At 40.5% G+C, this 21,410-nt stretch overlaps 1 protein-coding gene across 1 annotated transcript; it reads left to right on the plus strand.

Moving 5' to 3' along the window:
* Positions 1–4,555: 4,555 nt before the first annotated feature.
* LOC131963175 (WD repeat-containing protein on Y chromosome-like) lies at positions 4,556–7,860 on the plus strand. Its single transcript, XM_059328328.1, has one exon. It carries the CDS (start codon positions 4,642–4,644, stop codon positions 7,858–7,860), a length of 3,219 nt encoding a protein of 1,072 aa, XP_059184311.1. The 5' UTR covers positions 4,556–4,641.
* The last annotated feature ends 13,550 nt before the right edge of the window (positions 7,861–21,410 follow it).

A 21,410-nucleotide genomic window follows, 5' to 3' on the forward strand; every position in this document is an offset into this window, starting at 1 on the left:
GGGGGTGTTACTTTTTTGGGGGGAGGTCATTTTGGAAATCCCAAAATATGGTGTTTTTCTGTCATTTCTGGCCATATTATGCTCTAATATGTATCAACAGACTGCAATTGACCCATTTTTAGCATTTTTAGGGCATTTTAAGATTTCACCAATTTTGACCAAAATCGACAAGGGGGGGGTGTTACTTTTTTTTTGGGGAGGTCATTTTGGAAATCCCAAAATATGGTGTTTTTCTGTCATTTCTGGCCATATTATGCTCTATTATGTATCAACAGACTGCAATTGACCCATTTTTAGCATTTTTAGGCATTTTAAGATTTCACCAATTTTGACCAAAATCGACAAGGGGGGGGGGGTGTTACTTTTTTTTTGGGGAGGTCATTTTGGAAATCCCAAAATATGGTGTTTTTCTGTCATTTCTGGCCATATTATGCTCTAATATGTATCAACAGACTGCAATTGACCCATTTTTAGCATTTTTAGGCATTTTAAGATTTCACCAATATTGACCAAAATCGACAAGGGGGGAGTGTTACTTTTTTTTTGTGGAGGTCATTTTGGAAATCCCAAAATATGGTGTTTTTCTGTCATTTCTGGCCATATTATGCTCTAATATGGCCATATTATGATCTAATATGTATCAACAGACTGCAATTGACCCATTTTTAGCATTTTTAGGCATTTTAAGATTTCACCAATTTTGACCAAAATCGACAAGGGGGGGGTGTTACTTTTTTTTTGGGGAGGTCATTTTGGAAATCCCAAAATATGGTGTTTTTCTGTCATTTCTGGCCATATTATGCTCTAATATGTATCAACAGACTGCAATTGACCCATTTTTAGCATTTTTAGGCATTTTAAGATTTCACCAATTTTGACCAAAATCGACAAGGGGGGGGTGTTACTTTTTTTGGGGGGAGGTCATTTTGGAAATCCCAAAATATGGTGTTTTCTGTCATTTCTGGCCATATTATGCTCTAATATGTATCAACAGACTGCAATTGACTCATTTTTAGCATTTTTAGGCATTTTAAGATTTCACCAATTTTGACCAAAATCGACAAGGGGGGGGTGTTACTTTTTTTTTTGGGGAGGTCATTTTGGAAATCCCAAAATATGGTGTTTTTCTGTCATTTCTGGCCATATTATGCTCTAATATGGCCATATTATGCTCTAATATGTATCAACAGACTGCAATTGACCCATTTTTAGCATTTTTAGGCATTTTAAGATTTCACCAATTTTGACCAAAATCGACAAGGGGGGGGTGTTTTTTTTTTTTTGGGGAGGTCATTTTGGAAATCCCAAAATATGGTGTTTTTCTGTCATTTCTGGCCATATTATGCTCTAATATGTATCAACAGACTGCAATTGACCCATTTTTAGCATTTTTAGGCATTTTAAGATTTCACCAATTTTGACCAAAATCGACAAGGGGGGGGTGTTACTTTTTTTTTGGGGAGGTCATTTTGGAAATCCCAAAATATGGTGTTTTTCTGTCATTTCTGGCCATATTATGCTCTATTATGTATCAACAGACTGCAATTGACCCATTTTTAGCATTTTTAGGCATTTTAAGATTTCACCAATTTTGACCAAAATCGACAAGGGGGGGGTGTTACTTTTTTTTTGGGGAGGTCATTTTGGAAATCCCAAAATATGGTGTTTTCTGTAATTTCTGGCCATATTATGCTCTAATATGTATCAACAGACTGCAATTGACCCATTTTTAGCATTTTTAGGCATTTTAAGATTTCACCAATTTTGACCAAAATCGACAAGGGGGGGGGGGTGTTACTTTTTTTTTGGGGAGGTCATTTTGGAAATCCCAAAATATGGTGTTTTTCTGTCATTTCTGGCCATATTATGCTCTAATATGGCCATATTATGCTCTAATATGTATCAACAGACTGCAATTGATCCATTTTTAGCATTTTTAGGCATTTTAAGATTGCACCAATTTTGACCAAAATCGACAAGGGGGGGGGTGTTACTTTTTTTTTTGGGGAGGTCATTTTGGAAATCCCAAAATATGGTGTTTTTCTGTCATTTCTGGCCATATTATGCTCTAATATGTATCAACAGACTGCAATTGACCCATTTTTAGCATTTTTAGGCATTTTAAGATTTCACCAATTTTGACCAAAATCGACAAGGGGGGGGTGTTACTTTTTTTTTTGGGGGAGGTCATTTTGGAAATCCCAAAATATGGTGTTTTTCTGTCATTTCTGGCCATATTATGCTCTAATATGGCCATATTATGCTCTAATATGTATCAACAGACTGCAATTGACCCATTTTTAGCATTTTTAGGCATTTTAAGATTTCACCAATTTTGACCAAAATCGACAAGGGGGGGGTGTTACTTTTTTTTTGGGGAGGTCATTTTGGAAATCCCAAAATATGGTGTTTTTCTGTCATTTCTGGCCATATTATGCTCTAATATGTATCAACAGACTGCAATTGACCCATTTTTAGCATTTTTAGGCATTTTAAGATTTCACCAATTTTGACCAAAATCGACAAGGGGGGGGTGTTACTTTTTTTTTGGGGAGGTCATTTTGGAAATCCCAAAATATGGTGTTTTTCTGTCATTTCTGGCCATATTATGCTCTAATATGTATCAACAGACTGCAATTGACCCATTTTTAGCATTTTTAGGCATTTTAAGATTTCACCAATTTTGACCAAAATCGACAAGGGGGGGGTGTTACTTTTTTTTTGGGGAGGTCATTTTGGAAATCCCAAAATATGGTGTTTTCTGTCATTTCTGGCCATATTATGCTCTAATATGTATCAACAGACTGCAATTGACCCATTTTTAGCATTTTTAGGCATTTTAAGATTTCACCAATTTTGACCAAAATCGACAAGGGGGGGGGGTGTTACTTTTTTTTGGGGGAGGTCATTTTGGAAATCCCAAAATATGGTGTTTTTCTGTCATTTCTGGCCATATTATGCTCTAATATGGCCATATTATGCTCTAATATGTATCAACAGACTGCAATTGACCCATTTTTAGCATTTTTAGGCATTTTAAGATTGCACCAATTTTGACCAAAATCGACAAGGGGGGGGTGTTACTTTTTTTTTTGGGGAGGTCATTTTGGAAATCCCAAAATATGGTGTTTTTCTGTCATTTCTGGCCATATTATGCTCTAATATGTATCAACAGGCTGTAATTGACCCATTTTTAGCATTTTTAGGCATTTTAAGATTTCACCAATTTTGACCAAAATCGACAAGGGGGGGGTGTGACTTTTTTTTTGGGGAGGTCATTTTGGAAATCCCAAAATATGGTGTTTTTCTGTCATTTCTGGCCATATTATGCTCTATTATGTATCAACAGAGGGGATGCACATTTTTGGGGGTTGCTACCCACACGTTTAGCCCCGTTGCTCATTCCATGAATGCACGATCCTTACAAGCTGTACCTCGTTGTAAAGGTGACTAATCAGGCTTTCCAACAATATACAATTCATCACCAGTTGGTATCATTAAAAGGGCAGTTTTTAGTCATCATTGATTCATTTGTATAACAAATGCCTGCCACAGCCACTAGGGGGCGCTTTTGAGGTGGCCCAAGATTCAGATTTGTTCGAAACATATTCACCAACACATCTACCAAATTTCATGCTTTTATCACAAAGTGAACGATTGTTCAGCTAATCCGCCCCACTATGAGACAGAAATCAAAAGAGGAGTTTCTACAGAAGAAAACAAAGTGATTAAAGTATTCACTAATGCATATAAATGTATGCCTGTTAAGATTGTCTCTAAGCTGTATAGAGGTCTACAAAAACAAAGTGGAAGGAACTTAAATTTAATTCGCTTTTTCATCACACCACACATCAAAAATAAACAAACAAGTGAACAGCAGCAATGTTGGAGGAAATGTGGGCAGTTGAGTGCCAATCACGCGCATGTTTTATGGTCATGTGTGAAACTGCAGGGGTTCTGGGACAGAGTGGTTCAGACTCTGGAAAAGATTTTTTCTTGCAAGATACCCAGAGATCCCCAGACTCTGTATCTGAGTTGCAGGACAAATTATATATCAAAACGTGCGGTTTGATTGGGATCGGTGTGCTATTACTTTTCTCTACAGAATACGAATTTTTCGCGACGTAAGTCGCGAAAAACTGCCCAAAATTTTGCATTGAAATGAATGGGACGGCCGACAAAAAATGAGCGAAAAAGAACAATAATTGGAGATTTTTAAACGTCTACTTCTCCGGCATAATTTCACCTAGAGACTCCATTTAAACTTTAAACAGTAGACACAAGTCTTGTGTATCGGTGTATTAATCCACGTTTCGATAGGTCATATAGTTTTTTGTCAATCCCTGTTCAATGACCATGATAATTTTTGGAGAAATTCTGAGATTATAATGGGTGTGTATTGCACGGAATATTCGTGTCAGAGTGTAGAGGGAGAGCTTTGATGTAGACTCTAGCCTGTGACATCACGAGTGACATCACAAAGTCAGCTAACTTAGTTAATATATATAATAATAATAATATATTATAATATAAATTACAATACATTACATTACATTACAGGTTGGTTGGATCGATTACATTATTGGTAGGAATACAGACATAAAGGAGGACCTCGTCGAGAAGACTAACACATCTTTCAAAATGGAAAACAAAATCTTCAATCATGAAAACATCGGGGAGCTTGTAAAGTTGTTTAAAGAGGCTGATGAGGATGAAGGTGGAGGATTAGACATAGAGGAATTCAGTAATTTAATGAAGAACTTAAACAACAATATGAGTGAAGAAGACCTCCTTGTTCTCCACATGCAGATTGACACAAACTGCGATGGAACAGTTGACCTTGGTGAGCTCCTTGATTTCTTTTTAGCTAAGGGAGAATGTGAACAGTTGTTGCATAACGACAAACCCTTCCCAAGGCCCATCAAAAAAATCCATGTGGATCACTACAAAAATATCGTAAAAGTGTTGTTTCGTCCCGATGAGGAGGACAAGGAACGCGGTGAGCAATTTCTGAGTTCAAAGAAACGGATCAGGACTTACCAAAAAGGACAATACCTCTCCATCAGCTCAGATGGTTTCCTTAACTGTTGGAATGAGAGCTTTGATGACCACAGAATAATTCCACTGCACCAAATGGTGCAGGTGCTCCCTTATTCACACAAGAGCAAAATGTATGTTACAGACATGGTGTACATTAAAGAGCTCAAACAGGTGGTTGTCTCAACTATTGGCAGGGAACTGTTGTTCTTTGATTGCTGTGAAACACCAGAGCTGTGTCAAATGTGTTACTCAATCATTATAGAGGAAGGCACAGTGAGTGCTATGAACTACTGGTCCAATGGCACAAAAGCTGTGTTTTCCTTTGCTGTGAAAGGTAATTTGTTTGTGTGCATCTCCCACAGCATAGACAACGGGCTCCTCTGGCCAAAAGCAAAGGAGAAAGTCTCTCTCAAGGACTACGACACTTTTTACATGTCAAGCCTGTTAAAGAAGACCTCTGACGTCTACCAGTGTTTCAAAGTTCCCATCTTTACTGACATCTGTTCTCGGATCCGATACTTCCCTTCACTTAGCTCATTTGCAGTCTGTGGTAGATCATCCATGAAAATGGTCATTGCTACTTTACCTAAGGCACCCAGCACCACTTTCAACAAAATAAACTTCAAGAGCTCTGAGAGTGAGGCATGTTTCACCTGTGTTGAATACTGCCCTTCTACTGGGAACCTATACGCTGGTGGAATAGACGGCGTGCTGCGGGTGTTTGATCCTAACACAACCACATGCATCAGCAAATTAGTAGCACATGTCCGACCCATCACCAACCTTGTGTACAATCACGAGGACGATATTTTGGTCAGTTTGTCTGACGACAAGAATGTCTGTGTTTGGAGTGGGGAAAATTTGCAGTGTAAGCAAAGATTCACTGTCGACATGGACAAGGCCAAGCTCTCCGCCATGTGTTATAATGTCTATAACAATGAGTTAGTCCTGGCTAACACGGATATGGGAGTATATCTTGGAAGAGGAACTGATCTTTTTAGAGATACATCAACATCCCATGACAAGCCCCTGTGCGGTGTTATCTATCACAGCATTTACAAACAGGTCATCTCTGTTTGCCAAAATGGTGTGGTGACAGTGTGGGATATCTCAACGGGAAAGGCTCTCATACAGTTCAAGGTCACTGAAGGTAAGTGTGTGGGAGAAATTACCTTTTCATTAGATGGAAATGGGCGCAGACTACTCACTGCACAGGATAGGAAGATGAAACTTTGGAATTTTAACAACGGATCAGAGCTGTCCGTTCATCCTGCAGTCTTGCCAAAAGAAGTGACATGTATTGTCTGCATAGACGATCGGGTGTTTGTGTCAGGAAGAAACTCCAAGAAAATTTTTAACCTGGATGTAGATGGACATGACAACAGGTTTTTGGAGCATGACTATTTACCTGACATTTCCTCAATGGATGTGCATGAAAGAACACTGATTACTGCTGCCAGCAATGGAAATGTTGTCCTCTGGGATGTCGACACTTCAAGTGTTCGCTACTGGCTAAATGGAAGCAAGAGCCCTCGAATCCATTTCGCGTTCACAAAAGATCAAGGACAGACAGGAGAACTACGGGTCAAGAAGAGTGAACAGAATGACAAAAGTGCTGGGAGCAAATCTCTGACTGCGAGTGAGAAGACTTTAAATAGTCATCTCACTTTATCTCTGAAGAGTAGGGAGGCCAGTATTGAAAAAGCCACACTTCTGACTTCTGCAGATGGCTACATATATGCCTGGACTGCCACTTACAAGGGAGGTTTGCTTGCAAAATTCAGGGCAGTTCAGGATAAAGAGGCTGTAATAACCACCTGGTCAACTGATCCCAGTGAACAGACACTTCTGACGGGTGATAGTACCGGTCGGATTTGCCTGTGGGACATACAGGGATTTGGGGTTAAAGCAAAGGTAAACAAAGACCCATTTGAGGATATAAATGGATGGCCTGTGTCATTGTGTCCACCTCCTCTTTTGGGCTCCTGGCAAGCTTACCTTGGGAGCGTTGCAGGTATTCAGTGTGACCCCACTTGTGAAAATATTATAACTGTGGGGCTGGATTGCAATGTCAAGCTATGGAAAAATACAGGCCACTGCATAGGCGTCTTTGGGAAAGACGAATGGGATGCGACGCAACCTAACCTTGTGAATTCTGTGGTCCAGGAGAAGACAGCGAAATCAGCCATACCAAAGACAGATGAGCTAGAAGCTTATTTGGATGATACATTTGGGCCTATAAAACCAGGCACAGACGAAAGACTGATCAAACGTTTCCCCGAATTTGAATGGGTTTACGGTAATACACCTACAGCATCAAGGAATTTACCTGAGGAGGAACTGGAAAGAGATTGTAGATGGCTCTTAAATTATAAACCAGGAGCTGACCGATTAAAAAAATTAGAGAAAAAAGAATATCTGCAATATGAAGTACCATCTTCTAATGAGGTCTGCCAGGGTTCTGAAAACATATCAACACCATGTCAGGCTGGTACCAAACCTGGTCGTAAGATCAAGATAAAGCAGGGAGACCCAATAAAAAGCAGTTTCCTCCCCCCATGTCCACCGTCGGAGCAAGTACTAAACAGGGAGCACTTGCCACCCATCCAGAAAAGTGTTGAGTTCGCACATCAACAGACCCCGTTTGAGCCACACCCGCCTCATACGCCAAACATCCGAGGGAGCCAGGCTAGTACCAAATATGGGCGTAGGCTCAAGATACCGCAGGGAGACCCAATAAAAAGTAGTGTCCTCCCCTCATTTCCACTGGTTAACCCCATGCCACGCATGCATCGATTGCTTAGTCAAGCGGACGACTGATCACGCATCAAAGCATTTTGGCTTACCATCCATTTCTGCTAAGGTTCAGCTCACTGCAGTCCGTTATTGAGCTCCAAATATAGAAGTAGGTTATTTGGGTTTACTCCGGGTGCTCCGGTTTCCTCCCGCAATTCTTAATAGATTTAAAAAAAAAAAGGCACAGGACATGTATGAACCAAAGGAGGTCCAAATATAGAAGTACGTTCTTTGGGTTTACTCCGGGTGCTCCCACAATTCTTAATAGATTCAACAAAAAAAAAGGGACAGGACATGTATGAACCAAAGGAGGTCCAAATATAGAAGTAGGTTCTTTGGGTTTACTCCGGGTGCTCCGGTTTCCTCCCACAATTCTTAATAGATTTTTTTTTTTAAAAAGGGACAGGACATGTATGAACCAAAGGAGGTCCAAATATAGAAGTAGGTTCTTTGGGTTTTGTTGAGTACACCAGTTGTACTCCTCCGAGTTGTTGATGGAGCAGAGAGAGCAGACGAGGAGACGGTGGAAGAGTCAAACGAAAACACTTTAATGTTTTCTTCAAGCGCAGTTCATGAAGTGCGGAGCTCAGTTCAATACATACATCAACCAGTACATACGAAAAGGCTGCTCGATGTCTAGTTCTGTGTGTTTTTATAACAAACTCCACTAAGTCTCCTCCTTCCCTGCAAGGTTAGTGTCCTTGACCCTGCGTATGTGTTTACCTCCATATTAGGCCGTAACCAACTGTCTCTTTTTGTCTGTTTAACCAACTGTCTCTTTTTGTCTGTTTCTCGTCTCTGGGTATCGCCTCATTCTCTCGGGGGGTCTCCTGTTGAGGCCCCCCTCCCCTGGGTGTACATAGTGTCCCATAAAACTATGTGTCTCTCTGCTCGTGTTTCAACATATAGGATGTGTCATGAGTTTATTCTTCAACACTTATTTCTTAATACTTCTTTTATTCACTCAAGCTTATGTTACCTTTAATGCTGTTTGGTTAATGCTGCCTCTTTAATGCTTCTGATTATTTTCTTATAGTAGCTTGTTTACAATCCCACAGTTTACTCCGGGTTCTCCGGTTTCCTCCCACAATTCTTAATAGATTTTTTTTTAAAAAAGGGACAGGACATGTATGAACCAAAGGAGGTCCAAATATAGAAGTAGGTTCTTTGGGTTAACTCTGGGTGCTCCGGTTTCCTCCCACAATTCTTAATAGATTTAAAAAAAAAAAAAAAAAAAAAAAAAAAAAGGGACAGGACATGTATGAACCAAATGAGGTCCAAATATAGTAGTAGGTTCTTCATTTCTGCTTATTTGTTTGTTCGTAATCTTGGTTCTTGTTTGTTTTCTTTTGCTTATCATGTCATCAACAATATATTTAAGAATTATTATCAAGAATTATACACATCCTCTCACAACCCAAATACTTCTGACATACATAAATTCCTCAACACCCCTCTTTCTCAGAATGATTGAAGAATTCCTCATAACCAATTATATATGTATATATAAGTGTACTTAATGCCCATACGGCCACAAAACAGCATGAAACTTAGACAAACTCAAAAAAGCCAAGGAAAGGGCAGATAAGTTTGCCATGGCTTCATGGGAAGATCAGTTCTAACTCTTCTTAACGAGCCGTGGGTGCTGCCAGCAGCCCCTCCCCCGTCCCAAAGCACTTGCAGTCACAGGCGGCACAGTCGCGCAAATAAAAACCCTTAAATAAACCCCTAAGTAACTCCGCCAGAGTGTCTCTTTTGAGTCACTTTTGCCGGTCCCAAGCCCGGATAAAGGAGGAGGGTTGGAATTGTTAAAAAAAACAAAAAAAAAAAACAAGAATCGACAGAAGAAAGTTAATTTGTAGTTCTAAACATATTTAGAGTGTGTTTTATTCACTTCTTGTGTCTCCCATGATGTTATGCCTCTCTTCTACAGCATCCATTACAATTACATGTAGGCAGCACTTGGTCAGTCAATTATGCAAATTTTGTGATTACGTCATTAAGCGACTTCTGGCAACTTTTAGGACAGCCGGCTGCTTCATGGTGTTGTTGTTTATTGCCTTCTTCTAAAATATACTCCTGAGCACACCCCAGTATTCTCAACTACACTGCTAAAAAAAAATTAAGGGAACACTTAGTTGTCACAGTATAGGACCAAGTCAGCTAAGCTTCAGGGACATCAATCTGTCCATTTAGGAATAACAAGGGATTGTGAATCAATTTCACCTGCTTTGGTGCAAATGAAAGTGACACCAGCTGCAATGGAAGGGTAAAAGCAAGACCACCCGAAGGTTTTGCATGTTCAAGTGAGAAGTAGCGTCATTTTCTTATATACTTCTATACAATCTGACTCCGTTTTGCAGCCCCCTGCTGACGATTGAAAAGATGGTCAGGTTTAAGGCATTTCTGTATTGGCTTCACTATTTAGATGGAAAGGTTAGCACTTAATTGTAATAATATTATATGGTTATTATGACATCATAATGGGCTGTGATATTTCTGAACAGTCAGAATATCATCTGTGTGAGATAATAACTGTTTAATGCAATTATTTAGTTCACAAGATCTATTCATTTATAATTTTATTGCCTAAAATATATTACAGTATTATTTTTGTAGTGTATTTCCAGCTTGTTAAATGTAAAGGAAGCCAAATGCAAAGCATGGTGGTACACTTAGGTATTCCGACAGAGTAACACACAAACGAGTAACTCGTCTTTCTGCAACAGCAGATAAGCACGGGGTTGACCCGGGCGTCCAGGAAACCAGAGTTTTCCCCAATCAAAATGTCCATTAACCTGGAGCACCAGGAGCTAATTGAGAGCGGTAGAGGGTAAGATATATCACCGTGTCATTTCAGCCGCATGGCTCGCCAACGTGCCAGGCGTCAGCAGACATCATAGGGTGACACGTCTGACATATTTGTAATCATCTGGGATAATAAGAAATGAAATACAGCAACAAAACGGCACCGTTTTCTGATGGTTGTGTCTCTCTTATCTCCTTGAAAGGGTGAAAGATATTCTAATGTGTCGCCCCAATAGCCTTGGCGAGTAGGCCAATTTTTGTTCCACATAATCCCCTTCACCCCAGCAAGGGGAGGTAATGTTTGTCAAAATGTGGCGAAGTGAACATGGAATTTTTCTCCCCCCTCCTCCTCCCCCTTCTTCTTCCCTGTAAAATGTAAAATTCTGAAGTTGTGTAAACAACGGAAGTTACTTTAAAAGTCGTTTACTTTGTTTACACGCGGGACACGAACCCAGTTCTCCTGGGTTCCTAATCCCAGTCAAAAATTATATGATCAAAGTCAATAAGATTCATCCTCTGTGCAAAATTGCTAAACTCAAGTCATCAGGTCATTCTCCTTATAAAATAAATTTAAGCTGAACAATTCCACCCTCTCTCTCTGCTTCCCTTCACTTCTCAATTCCATAAAGTGAATCTACACTTTTCTTCTCTTTCTTCTTTCCATCTGTAACAGAGTCCCAATATTAACACCTTTTTGTGAGCTCTGCTGCTCTTTGCACATTAGCAGCAGCAACATTTTATTTGTGTCTTGTGTGTTTAGCGTAACAATTTTGGTCATTTTATGTATTTTTTTTTTGTCAATTTGTGTCTTTTTTAGTCCTTTAGTCCAACATAAAATGTGATTTTGAATCTTTTTTTTACTTTCAAAACACTATCATGCTCAATAATTAAAAGAAGTTCTGTAATTTTATAAATCATATATTTTACCTTGTCTCCAGTTTTACTTGGTATATCATCATCAAACTGAAACTGGCCTCATGGAGTTTACAGCCAGAACTTTAGAGGTAAATTTACAGTAGGGCTCCACGCTGCTTTGTTTTCTAGTCTGGATGTGATGAAGAACTCACGATTTGGTGCTTTTGGAGACTCCAGAGGGTTAAGTAAAAGACGATGCATCCTGTTCTCCCTCAGGCCACAAAGAGCGAGTTGTTAAGCAAATCTGAATTGTAATAGGCGATTAGAATTCATTTCTGTGTCCTTTTTCTACACACTGAATCTGTGTATGACTTCATAGCTATTATGTGCAAATTAGTATCTTTAGTCAAAAGAACCCAACAACATCCAGAGGTTCCTTGAGGAATCCGTCAGCAAAGATTTAGAGGCTCTTTATTTAGACTTAGGCTCTCTTAAAAAATTAAAAAAGGGAAGAAAAACTCCTCTGCCCAGAGTTGTTGGTATAATTATTTGGCGAATTTAGAAGAAGATTTTACATGTAAGTTATATTTGACTTAGGCACATGGTTAATATTGTCTGTATTATTTGTTTATTTTCAGTTTGACCTTTTCTTCATTAAAATGCTGCCAAGTACAGATTGGCTAAAGTGCTCCTCTGTAAAGCTTTTTTCATTATTTTTTTTAAACATTAACACTTGGTTTAGTTTAGTGTTCAGCACCCTGGACAGCTCTAGGCAACTTCACTGAATGCTAGAGTAGATTTTAACTGACGAAAGCAGCATATTATTTAAATGATGCTTTAAAGCACTTTGTAACACTTGTTTAGTAAATATGTTTGTGATTAATACAATAAAAAACTCATTTGTGGCTCCCAGTGGGTTCCTCTCATCTGTAGATTCACAGTCAAGGCTTTACTTTCATAATGTACATTATCGCCTATGGGTAAACTTTTTCGTCGTCACCGCAAGGTCAGAAATGAGGAACAAGTGCCACACAGATTGTCCCACAACTTGAAGTGCAGGTAGGAGTGGAAAAGAAAACTCACTCAACGACAGTTGGAATGAACACGGCAATAATCATGGGAAGGATCAGTAATGGGAATCAAAGTCCAGTTGCTATTGCGTTCCTTCCGTCTGTCTGTCTCTCTCTCAGTACATTTGGCTACTCGGCCTCGTCTCTTCGCGTATTTAACTCTTCGTTGTGAATGTTAAACCTTCGAACCGAACCAACAGCCTTCTGTCTTCAAAGCAGTCATCTATCACACTGAGCTACCTGCTCTGACAGAAGTGATTGTTTCTCTTCGTATATTTGACTACTTCATTCTGTTATAAAGCTTCAAATTTCACCTCATAAGGTTTGAACCCATAACCTCCTGTTTCAAGCCTGTCACTTATCTGACTGAGCTATCGGCTCTGACAGACAGTCATTTTCCTTTGCGTGTTTCACGTCGTCACTCTGGCTGTTAAACCTCAAAATTCACCGCACCTTATAAATGTCGAACCAACAACCTTCAGAGCAGTCATCTATCTCTCTGAGCTACCTGCTCTCAAAGAAGTTATTGTTTCTCTTCGTATATTTGACTTCTTTGTTCTGGTAGCTTCAAATTTCACCTCATAAGGTTTGAACCCATAACCTCCTGTTTCAAGCCTGTCACTTATCTGACTGAGCTATCGGCTCTGACAGAAGTGGTTGTTTCTCTTTGTATATTTGACTTCTTCATTATGGTATAAAGCTTCAAATTTCACCTCATAAGGTTTGAACCCATAACCTCCTGTTTCCAACGTTGTCACTTATTACACTGAGCTATCGGCTCTGACAGAAGTGATTTTTTCTTTTCGTACATTTGACTTTATTTGGGATGGAAAGCTTTAAATTTCACTGCGGTTCATAAGTATGGATCCGCAAGGAAGACATTTCATGAGGAAAATCTTCTTTTTCTGTGGCTGGACTGAGGGGTTAGACCGCTCCGGCAACTATCTCGGCGGAGTTCTCGATGTCCACGGTCCAGACGTGAGGCTGCACGATGTGCACCTCGGTGTACGGGTGCTGGGAGGTCAGCTGCAGACAGCACAGACAGCACAGACAGCACAGACAGCACAGACAGCATGTAGCTCAGTGTGATAGATGACTGCTTTGAAGACAGAACGCTGTTGGTTCGATTCCTATAAGGAATTTTGAGGTTTAACATTCACAAGGAAGAGTTAAATACGCAAAGAGACGAGGCCAAGTAGCCAAATGCACTGGTGGACAAGTGGTTTGGGCAGTGTCCTCGAGTTCTCACCAGTGAGTGTGTAGCAGTGAGTTCGACCCCGGGGCCCCTGCCAGTGTCGGGAGGCGGCGGTGGGGGCATTGTCCCCACCGTTGTTTCTGAGAGATAAATGTGGGGGGTTATATAAAAAAATCACACGACCAGCTGAAATATTACTGACGAGGGAGATGCAATAGCAACTAGAAGACAGTTGGAAGGAACATGCAATAGCAACTAGAAGACAGTTGGAAGGAACATGCAATAGCAACTAGAAGACAGTTGGAAGGAACATGCAATAGCAACTAGAAGACAGTTGGAAGGAACATGCAATAGCAACTAGAAGACAGTTGGAAGGAACATGCAATAGCAACTAGAAGACAGTTGGAAGGAACATGCAATAGCAACTAGAAGACAGTTGGAAGGAACATGCAATAGCAACTAGAAGACAGTTGGAAGGAACATGCAATAGCAACTAGAAGACAGTTGGAAGGAACATGCAATAGCAACTAGAAGACAGTTGGAAGGAACATGCAATAGCAACTAGAAGACAGTTGGAAGGAACATGCAATAGCAACTAGAAGACAGTTGGAAGGAACATGCAATAGCAACTAGAAGACAGTTGGAAGGAACATGCAATAGCAACTAGAAGACAGTTGGAAGGAACATGCAATAGCAACTAGAAGACAGTTGGAAGGAACATGCAATAGCAACTAGAAGACAGTTGGAAGGAACATGCAATAGCAACTAGAAGACAGTTGGAAGGAACATGCAATAGCAACTAGAAGACAGTTGGAAGGAACATGCAATAGCAACTAGAAGACAGTTGGAAGGAACATGCAATAGCAACTAGAAGACAGTTGGAAGGAACATGCAATAGCAACTAGAAGACAGTTGGAAGGAACATGCAATAGCAACTAGAAGACAGTTGGAAGGAACATGCAATAGCAACTAGAAGACAGTTGGAAGGAACATGCAATAGCAACTAGAAGACAGTTGGAAGGAACATGCAATAGCAACTAGAAGACAGTTGGAAGGAACATGCAATAGCAACTAGAAGACAGTTGGAAGGAACATGCAATAGCAACTAGAAGACAGTTGGAAGGAACATGCAATAGCAACTAGAAGACAGTTGGAAGGAACATGCAATAGCAACTAGAAGACAGTTGGAAGGAACATGCAATAGCAACTAGAAGACAGTTGGAAGGAACATGCAATAGCAACTAGAAGACAGTTGGAAGGAACATGCAATAGCAACTAGAAGACAGTTGGAAGGAACATGCAATAGCAACTAGAAGACAGTTGGAAGGAACATGCAATAGCAACTAGAAGACAGTTGGAAGGAACATGCAATAGCAACTAGAAGACAGTTGGAAGGAACATGCAATAGCAACTAGAAGACAGTTGGAAGGAACATGCAATAGCAACTAGAAGACAGTTGGAAGGAACATGCAATAGCAACTAGAAGACAGTTGGAAGGAACATGCAATAGCAACTAGAAGACAGTTGGAAGGAACATGCAATAGCAACTAGAAGACAGTTGGAAGGAACATGCAATAGCAACTAGAAGACAGTTGGAAGGAACATGCAATAGCAACTAGAAGACAGTTGGAAGGAACATGCAATAGCAACTAGAAGACAGTTGGAAGGAACATGCAATAGCAACTAGAAGACAGTTGGAAGGAACATGCAATAGCAACTAGAAGACAGTTGGAAGGAACATGCAATAGCAACTAGAAGACAGTTGGAAGGAACATGCAATAGCAACTAGAAGACAGTTGGAAGGAACATGCAATAGCAACTAGAAGACAGTTGGAAGGAACATGCAATAGCAACTAGAAGACAGTTGGAAGGAACATGCAATAGCAACTAGAAGACAGTTGGAAGGAACATGCAATAGCAACTAGAAGACAGTTGGAAGGAACATGCAATAGCAACTAGAAGACAGTTGGAAGGAACATGCAATAGCAACTAGAAGACAGTTGGAAGGAACATGCAATAGCAACTAGAAGACAGTTGGAAGGAACATGCAATAGCAACTAGAAGACAGTTGGAAGGAACATGCAATAGCAACTAGAAGACAGTTGGAAGGAACATGCAATAGCAACTAGAAGACAGTTGGAAGGAACATGCAATAGCAACTAGAAGACAGTTGGAAGGAACATGCAATAGCAACTAGAAGACAGTTGGAAGGAACATGCAATAGCAACTAGAAGACAGTTGGAAGGAACATGCAATAGCAACTAGAAGACAGTTGGAAGGAACATGCAATAGCAACTAGAAGACAGTTGGAAGGAACATGCAATAGCAACTAGAAGACAGTTGGAAGGAACATGCAATAGCAACTAGAAGACAGTTGGAAGGAACATGCAATAGCAACTAGAAGACAGTTGGAAGGAACATGCAATAGCAACTAGAAGACAGTTGGAAGGAACATGCAATAGCAACTAGAAGACAGTTGGAAGGAACATGCAATAGCAACTAGAAGACAGTTGGAAGGAACATGCAATAGCAACTAGAAGACAGTTGGAAGGAACATGCAATAGCAACTAGAAGACAGTTGGAAGGAACATGCAATAGCAACTAGAAGACAGTTGGAAGGAACATGCAATAGCAACTAGAAGACAGTTGGAAGGAACATGCAATAGCAACTAGAAGACAGTTGGAAGGAACATGCAATAGCAACTAGAAGACAGTTGGAAGGAACATGCAATAGCAACTAGAAGACAGTTGGAAGGAACATGCAATAGCAACTAGAAGACAGTTGGAAGGAACATGCAATAGCAACTAGAAGACAGTTGGAAGGAACATGCAATAGCAACTAGAAGACAGTTGGAAGGAACATGCAATAGCAACTAGAAGACAGTTGGAAGGAACATGCAATAGCAACTAGAAGACAGTTGGAAGGAACATGCAATAGCAACTAGAAGACAGTTGGAAGGAACATGCAATAGCAACTAGAAGACAGTTGGAAGGAACATGCAATAGCAACTAGAAGACAGTTGGAAGGAACATGCAATAGCAACTAGAAGACAGTTGGAAGGAACATGCAATAGCAACTAGAAGACAGTTGGAAGGAACATGCAATAGCAACTAGAAGACAGTTGGAAGGAACATGCAATAGCAACTAGAAGACAGTTGGAAGGAACATGCAATAGCAACTAGAAGACAGTTGGAAGGAACATGCAATAGCAACTAGAAGACAGTTGGAAGGAACATGCAATAGCAACTAGAAGACAGTTGGAAGGAACATGCAATAGCAACTAGAAGACAGTTGGAAGGAACATGCAATAGCAACTAGAAGACAGTTGGAAGGAACATGCAATAGCAACTAGAAGACAGTTGGAAGGAACATGCAATAGCAACTAGAAGACAGTTGGAAGGAACATGCAATAGCAACTAGAAGACAGTTGGAAGGAACATGCAATAGCAACTAGAAGACAGTTGGAAGGAACATGCAATAGCAACTAGAAGACAGTTGGAAGGAACATGCAATAGCAACTAGAAGACAGTTGGAAGGAACATGCAATAGCAACTAGAAGACAGTTGGAAGGAACATGCAATAGCAACTAGAAGACAGTTGGAAGGAACATGCAATAGCAACTAGAAGACAGTTGGAAGGAACATGCAATAGCAACTAGAAGACAGTTGGAAGGAACATGCAATAGCAACTAGAAGACAGTTGGAAGGAACATGCAATAGCAACTAGAAGACAGTTGGAAGGAACATGCAATAGCAACTAGAAGACAGTTGGAAGGAACATGCAATAGCAACTAGAAGACAGTTGGAAGGAACATGCAATAGCAACTAGAAGACAGTTGGAAGGAACATGCAATAGCAACTAGAAGACAGTTGGAAGGAACATGCAATAGCAACTAGAAGACAGTTGGAAGGAACATGCAATAGCAACTAGAAGACAGTTGGAAGGAACATGCAATAGCAACTAGAAGACAGTTGGAAGGAACATGCAATAGCAACTAGAAGACAGTTGGAAGGAACATGCAATAGCAACTAGAAGACAGTTGGAAGGAACATGCAATAGCAACTAGAAGACAGTTGGAAGGAACATGCAATAGCAACTAGAAGACAGTTGGAAGGAACATGCAATAGCAACTAGAAGACAGTTGGAAGGAACATGCAATAGCAACTAGAAGACAGTTGGAAGGAACATGCAATAGCAACTAGAAGACAGTTGGAAGGAACATGCAATAGCAACTAGAAGACAGTTGGAAGGAACATGCAATAGCAACTAGAAGACAGTTGGAAGGAACATGCAATAGCAACTAGAAGACAGTTGGAAGGAACATGCAATAGCAACTAGAAGACAGTTGGAAGGAACATGCAATAGCAACTAGAAGACAGTTGGAAGGAACATGCAATAGCAACTAGAAGACAGTTGGAAGGAACATGCAATAGCAACTAGAAGACAGTTGGAAGGAACATGCAATAGCAACTAGAAGACAGTTGGAAGGAACATGCAATAGCAACTAGAAGACAGTTGGAAGGAACATGCAATAGCAACTAGAAGACAGTTGGAAGGAACATGCAATAGCAACTAGAAGACAGTTGGAAGGAACATGCAATAGCAACTAGAAGACAGTTGGAAGGAACATGCAATAGCAACTAGAAGACAGTTGGAAGGAACATGCAATAGCAACTAGAAGACAGTTGGAAGGAACATGCAATAGCAACTAGAAGACAGTTGGAAGGAACATGCAATAGCAACTAGAAGACAGTTGGAAGGAACATGCAATAGCAACTAGAAGACAGTTGGAAGGAACATGCAATAGCAACTAGAAGACAGTTGGAAGGAACATGCAATAGCAACTAGAAGACAGTTGGAAGGAACATGCAATAGCAACTAGAAGACAGTTGGAAGGAACATGCAATAGCAACTAGAAGACAGTTGGAAGGAACATGCAATAGCAACTAGAAGACAGTTGGAAGGAACATGCAATAGCAACTAGAAGACAGTTGGAAGGAACATGCAATAGCAACTAGAAGACAGTTGGAAGGAACATGCAATAGCAACTAGAAGACAGTTGGAAGGAACATGCAATAGCAACTAGAAGACAGTTGGAAGGAACATGCAATAGCAACTAGAAGACAGTTGGAAGGAACATGCAATAGCAACTAGAAGACAGTTGGAAGGAACATGCAATAGCAACTAGAAGACAGTTGGAAGGAACATGCAATAGCAACTAGAAGACAGTTGGAAGGAACATGCAATAGCAACTAGAAGACAGTTGGAAGGAACATGCAATAGCAACTAGAAGACAGTTGGAAGGAACATGCAATAGCAACTAGAAGACAGTTGGAAGGAACATGCAATAGCAACTAGAAGACAGTTGGAAGGAACATGCAATAGCAACTAGAAGACAGTTGGAAGGAACATGCAATAGCAACTAGAAGACAGTTGGAAGGAACATGCAATAGCAACTAGAAGACAGTTGGAAGGAACATGCAATAGCAACTAGAAGACAGTTGGAAGGAACATGCAATAGCAACTAGAAGACAGTTGGAAGGAACATGCAATAGCAACTAGAAGACAGTTGGAAGGAACATGCAATAGCAACTAGAAGACAGTTGGAAGGAACATGCAATAGCAACTAGAAGACAGTTGGAAGGAACATGCAATAGCAACTAGAAGACAGTTGGAAGGAACATGCAATAGCAACTAGAAGACAGTTGGAAGGAACATGCAATAGCAACTAGAAGACAGTTGGAAGGAACATGCAATAGCAACTAGAAGACAGTTGGAAGGAACATGCAATAGCAACTAGAAGACAGTTGGAAGGAACATGCAATAGCAACTAGAAGACAGTTGGAAGGAACATGCAATAGCAACTAGAAGACAGTTGGAAGGAACATGCAATAGCAACTAGAAGACAGTTGGAAGGAACATGCAATAGCAACTAGAAGACAGTTGGAAGGAACATGCAATAGCAACTAGAAGACAGTTGGAAGGAACATGCAATAGCAACTAGAAGACAGTTGGAAGGAACATGCAATAGCAACTAGAAGACAGTTGGAAGGAACATGCAATAGCAACTAGAAGACAGTTGGAAGGAACATGCAATAGCAACTAGAAGACAGTTGGAAGGAACATGCAATAGCAACTAGAAGACAGTTGGAAGGAACATGCAATAGCAACTAGAAGACAGTTGGAAGGAACATGCAATAGCAACTAGAAGACAGTTGGAAGGAACATGCAATAGCAACTAGAAGACAGTTGGAAGGAACATGCAATAGCAACTAGAAGACAGTTGGAAGGAACATGCAATAGCAACTAGAAGACAGTTGGAAGGAACATGCAATAGCAACTAGAAGACAGTTGGAAGGAACATGCAATAGCAACTAGAAGACAGTTGGAAGGAACATGCAATAGCAACTAGAAGACAGTTGGAAGGAACATGCAATAGCAACTAGAAGACAGTTGGAAGGAACATGCAATAGCAACTAGAAGACAGTTGGAAGGAACATGCAATAGCAACTAGAAGACAGTTGGAAGGAACATGCAATAGCAACTAGAAGACAGTTGGAAGGAACATGCAATAGCAACTAGAAGACAGTTGGAAGGAACATGCAATAGCAACTAGAAGACAGTTGGAAGGAACATGCAATAGCAACTAGAAGACAGTTGGAAGGAACATGCAATAGCAACTAGAAGACAGTTGGAAGGAACATGCAATAGCAACTAGAAGACAGTTGGAAACTAGACTTTGATTCCCATTACTGATCCTTCCCAAGGTTATTGCCGTGTTCATTCCAACTGTCTTTAATTGAGTGTGAGAGTGTCTCTCTCTCTCTCTCTCCTCCCTCCCCCCCCCCCCCCCCCCCCCGCATTTATCTCTCTCAGAAACAACAGTGGGGGCATTGTCTAGTTGCTATTGCATTCCTTCCAACTGTCTTCTAGTTGCTATTGCATCTCCCTCGTCAGTAATATTTCAGCTGGTCGTGTGATTTTTTTATATAACCCCCCACATTTATCTCTCAGAAACAACGGTGGGGACAATGCCCCCACCGCCGCCTCCCGACACTGGCAGGGGCCCCGGGGTCGAACTCTCTGCTACACACTCACTGGTGAGAACTCGAGGACTCTGCCCAAACCACTTGTCCACCAGTGCATTTGGCTACTCGGCCTCATCTCTTCGCGTATTTAACTCTTCCTTGTGAATGTTAAACCTCAAAATTCCTTATAGGAATCGAACCAACAGCGTTCTGTCTTCAAAGCAGTCATCTATCACACTGAGCTACCTGCTCTGACAGAAGTGATTGTTTCTCTTCGTATATTTGACTTCTTCATTCTGTTATAAAGCTTCAAATTTCACCTCATAAGGTTTGAACCCATAACCTCCTGTTTCAAGCCTGTCACTTATCTGACTGAGCTATCAGCTCTGACAGAAGTGGTTGTTTCTCTTTGTATATTTGACTTCTTCATTCTGGTATAAAGCTACAAATTTCACCTCATAAGGTTTGAACCCATAACCTCCTGTTTCAAGCCTGTCACTTATCTGACTGAGCTATCAGCTCTGACAGAAGTGGTTGTTTCTCTTTGTATATTTGACTTCTTCATTCTGGTATAAAGCTACAAATTTCACCTCATAAGGTTTGAACCCATAACCTCC

The sequence above is a fragment of the Centropristis striata genome, chromosome 24 (assembly GCF_030273125.1).
Source record: "Centropristis striata isolate RG_2023a ecotype Rhode Island chromosome 24, C.striata_1.0, whole genome shotgun sequence".
In the NCBI taxonomy this organism is placed as follows: Eukaryota; Metazoa; Chordata; class Actinopteri; order Perciformes; family Serranidae; genus Centropristis; species Centropristis striata.